The sequence below is a fragment of the Homarus americanus genome, unplaced genomic scaffold (genome assembly GCF_018991925.1).
Source record: "Homarus americanus isolate GMGI-L3 unplaced genomic scaffold, GMGI_Hamer_2.0 scaffold41267, whole genome shotgun sequence".
NCBI lineage: Eukaryota > Metazoa > Arthropoda > Malacostraca > Decapoda > Nephropidae > Homarus > Homarus americanus.
The window spans coordinates 453,806-458,056 of NW_024728663.1; the positions used below are offsets into that span (position 1 = coordinate 453,806).

General features: G+C 49.5%; 1 protein-coding gene across 1 annotated transcript; it reads left to right on the top strand.

Annotated features, from left to right (window-relative positions):
- Positions 1–2,900: 2,900 nt before the first annotated feature.
- LOC121866176 (vegetative cell wall protein gp1-like) lies at positions 2,901–3,938 on the top strand. The gene has a single exon (XM_042365780.1). It carries the CDS (start codon positions 2,901–2,903, stop codon positions 3,936–3,938), a length of 1,038 nt encoding a protein of 345 aa, XP_042221714.1.
- Positions 3,939–4,251: the final 313 nt, after the last annotated feature.

The window sequence follows — 4,251 nt, forward strand, 5'->3', positions numbered from 1 at the left end:
ATTACGCCTAAACACCCTTTATGCTAACCCAGAAAAATAGTGCCTCGTAAAATACATCTTTGTAATTAAGGCCGAGATGAAAACGAAATATAGTATAATCTTTTTCTCCCAGGATGGGTTTTATATTATAATTATCTCCACTGGGAAAAAAACTTTGTCTTTAAGTATCACCCTCTGTTTAACTAACCATACTTAACATACTTTACCTTTGTTACGTCAAGTATAAGTGAGTAACGTAACTTTTAACTCACCTTGTATGATACTTTAACTCTATGGGAATTATTGTATGTGTTCTTTATAACTTAATCTATATATAAAATGATCCGTTGAAGGTTAGCCGCCTTATAGCTTAGTTCACCTGATGAGTAAATATCCTACATGGGACGAGGTTAGGTTAGGTTAGGTTAGGTTGAGTTAGGTTAGGTTAGGTTAGGTTGGGTTGGGTTGGGTTAGGTTAGGTTAGGTTGGGTTGGGTTGGGTTAGGCTGGGTTAGGTTGGGTTGGGTTGGGCTGGGTTGGGTTGGGTTAGGTTGGGTTGGGTTAGGTTGGGTTGGGTTGGGTTGGGTTGGGTTGGGTTGGGTTGGGTTGGGTTGGGTTGGGTTGGGTTGGGTTGGGTTAGGTTGGGTTGGGTTGGGTTAGGCTGGGTTGGGTTGGGTTGGGTTAGGCTGGGTTGGGTTGGTAGGCTGGGCTGGGTTGGGTTAGGTTGGGTTGGGTTGGGTTGGGTTAGATTAGGTTGGGTTGTGTTAGGCTGGGTTGTGTTGGGTTGTGTTGGGTTGGGCTAGGTTGGACTGGGTTGGGTTTGGTTAAGTTGGGTTAGGTTAGGCTAGGTTAGGCTAGGTGGGGTTAGGTTAGGTTAGGTTAGGTTAGATAACCTTAGGTACGTCTGCGGAGGTTAACTAGGTGTTGCTTCATAGTCTCAGTCGTCTCCGACCTTGAGGTGTGCTGGTGTCTTCCTCGACGTACGACTCCAGGAACGACGACACAAGGAAGTCAGAGGTCAAAGTGTCAGAGGTCAGAGGTGAGAACAGCTTGACCTCTCACTCAAGTCTTTACCTAACCCGGTCTGGAAATGTTACTCTTAATCAGCTGTTTTGGAGAGAGATATGTTATGGGGCGTGAAATGATGGAGAGAGGGAGGAGAGAAGGAAGGAAGGAGGAAGGAAGGAGGAAGGAAGGAGGGAAGGAGGGAGGAGGGAAGGAGAGGGGTTAAATGAGGGAAGGATTTGAGAGATGGAACAGTGATAGAGAGAGACCAGAAACAGACAAACACCAAGCAAAGCCTCAAAACACACACACACACACACAAACAAACAAACAACAAGGCTGTTTTATTCCCAGGTGACAACACACTCAGCAATGTGACGTCTATCTTCCGCATCATTTATCTGTTGCAGGGGATAAAAAGGCAACCAGAAGCCACTTATTGACGGACACTTATTAATGGCATCAAGAACGAAAACTGGTAAATAAAAAAGAGATACATTGGCTAATTGTTTCATCTGATTGACTAACACTTTAGAGCCATTTTTCTGTTAAAGTGTCGAGTTATTTATTGATCATGAATAAAATAACAATAACAAGGAAGAATAATTAAGAACTAAATGATGCTTAATTAAACGAAATAATAACCTATAACAAAATACAGTTAGAATAATTTATTTAGTCAACCAAAATGCAATTCTTCACCCTGGGTCTCACACTCGTAAGGCTGTATGTAATGGTGATTGTGATTCGTGGATATATTTTCGGCTGTATCTGTCAGGATAAATATTAAACAATCCAAAGGTAGCATAGTTATAATAATAATTCATCGATATTTTAGATCATGACAAGTTTACAAAATTGTTCGTATATTTGGCGACTGGCGACTCAACTGGAACCACGGCTGCCATGATCCACACATCAAATTTCTCCGTATCTGTATTTCTCAACCTGCCCTGTATCTTCCAGTACCTGCGTTCCTGCATTCTCCCCAGCACCTGTATCTTCCCAGCAACCTGCATCTCCCCAGCACCATCTCCCCAGCACCTGTATCTCCCCAGTACCTGCATCTTCCAGCACCTGCATCTCCCAGCAATCTGCATCTCCACACCTGCATCTCCAGCACCTGTATCTTCCCCATACCTGCATCTCCCAGCAATTGCATCCTGTTACCTGCATTCTCAGCACCATATTCCCCAGTACCTGTATCTCCCTGTAGTACCTGTATCTCCCCAGTACCCATATCTCCCAGCACTGCAGATCTTCCCCAGCACATGGTCTCCAGCAACATGCATTCCACCTGCATCTTCCCCAGTACCTGCATCTCCCCAGCACCTGCATTCCCCAATACCTGCATTCCCCAGCACCTGCATACCTTCCCCAGCACATGCATCTTCCAGTGTATCTCCAGCAACATGCATCTCCCACCTGCATCTTCCCCAGCACCTGCATCCTCATACCTGCATCTCCAGCACTCTGGCATCTGCATCTCCTGGCACCAGACTCTGTGCCTGCATCTCCCCAGCACCTGCATCCTCAGCACCATATTCTCCCCTGTGCACCTGCATCTCCCCAGCACCATCTTCCCAGTACCTGCTCTCCAGCACCTGCATTCCCCAGTACCATCTAACCAGTACCTGCATTCCCCACCTGCATCTCCCCTGCAGTACCTGCATTCCCCAGCACCTGCATCTGCCCAGAACCTGCATCTCCCCAGCACCTGTATCTCTCCCAGTACCTGCATCTCCCCAGCACCTGCATCTCCAGCACCTGCATCTCCCCCAGCAATCTGCATCTCCCAGCACCTGCATCTCCAGCACCCATATCCTCCAGCACCTGCATCTCCCCAGCACCTGCATCTCCAGCACCCATATCTCCCACAGCACCTGCATCTCCTGTTAGCCACGTATCTCCAGCAACATGCAATCTCCACCTGCACTCCTGCACCTGTATCCTGCACCTGCACTCCCCAAATACCTGTATCTCCTTGTACCTGTGCATTCTCCTGTTACGTATTCTCTCCAGCACATGCATCTCCAGCAACATGCATCTCCCACACCTGCATCTTCCCAGTACCTGCATCTCCCCAGCACCTGTATCTCCCCCAGCACCTGCATCTCCCCAGCACCTGCATCTCCCAGTACCTGCACCTGCACCTGCATCTCCCCAGCACCTGCATTTCCCCCAGCACCACATCTCCCCAGCAATCTGCATTCCAGCACCTGCATCTTCCCAGCACCTGCATCTCCTCAGCACCTGCATTCTCCTCAGCACCTGCATTCAACCAGCACCTGCATCCCAACACCTGCATCTCCAGCACCTGCATCCTCAGCACCTGCATCTGCCCAGAACCTGCACTCCCCAGTACCTGTATCTTCCCAGCACCTGCATTCCAGCACTGCATCTCCCCAGTGCCTGCATCTCCCCAGCACCTGCATCTCCCAGTACCTGCATCTCCCAGAACCTGTATCTCCTCAGTACCAGGTCAGCACCTGCATCTCCCCAGTACCTGCATTCCCCAGCCCATCTCCAGAACCTGCATCTCCCCCAGCACCTGCATCTCCCACACCAGCATCTTCCAGGAACCTGTATCTCCCCAGCACCTGTATCTCCCAGCCTGCATTCCCTCAGCAACAGTATTCCCCAGTACCTGTAATGCCCCAGTACCTGTATCTTTCCAGAACCTGCATTCTCAGTACCTGTATCTTCCAGAACCCATTCCTCAGCACCTATCTCCTCAGTACTCAGTATCTTCCAGAACCTGCATCTCCCCAGAAATCTGTATTCCCCAGTGGCCTGTATCTAACCAGTACCTGCATCTCCCCAGCACCTGTATCTAACCACACAGCACCTGTATCTCCCCAGAACCTGCATCTCCCAGAACCTGTATCTCCCCAGTACCTGCATCTCCCCAGTGGTACCTGTATTCCCCGATACCTGTATCTCCGATACCTGTAACCCCCCAGCACCTGTATCTCCCTAGTACCTGTATCTCCCCCCAGTACCTGCATCTCCCCAGTACCCAGCATCTCCCCAGTACCTGCATCTCCCCAGCACCCTGCATCTCCCTCAGTACCTGCATCTCCTCGATACCTTGCATTCCCCAGCACCTGCATCTCCCTGTACCTGCATCTTCCCAGAACCTGCAGTATCTCCCTGTACCTGCAGATTCTCCCAGAACCTGTATCTCCCTCAGCACCTGCATCTCAGCACCAAAGTATCTTCCAGAACCTGTATCCTCAGAACCTGCATCTCCTCAGCAACTGTATCT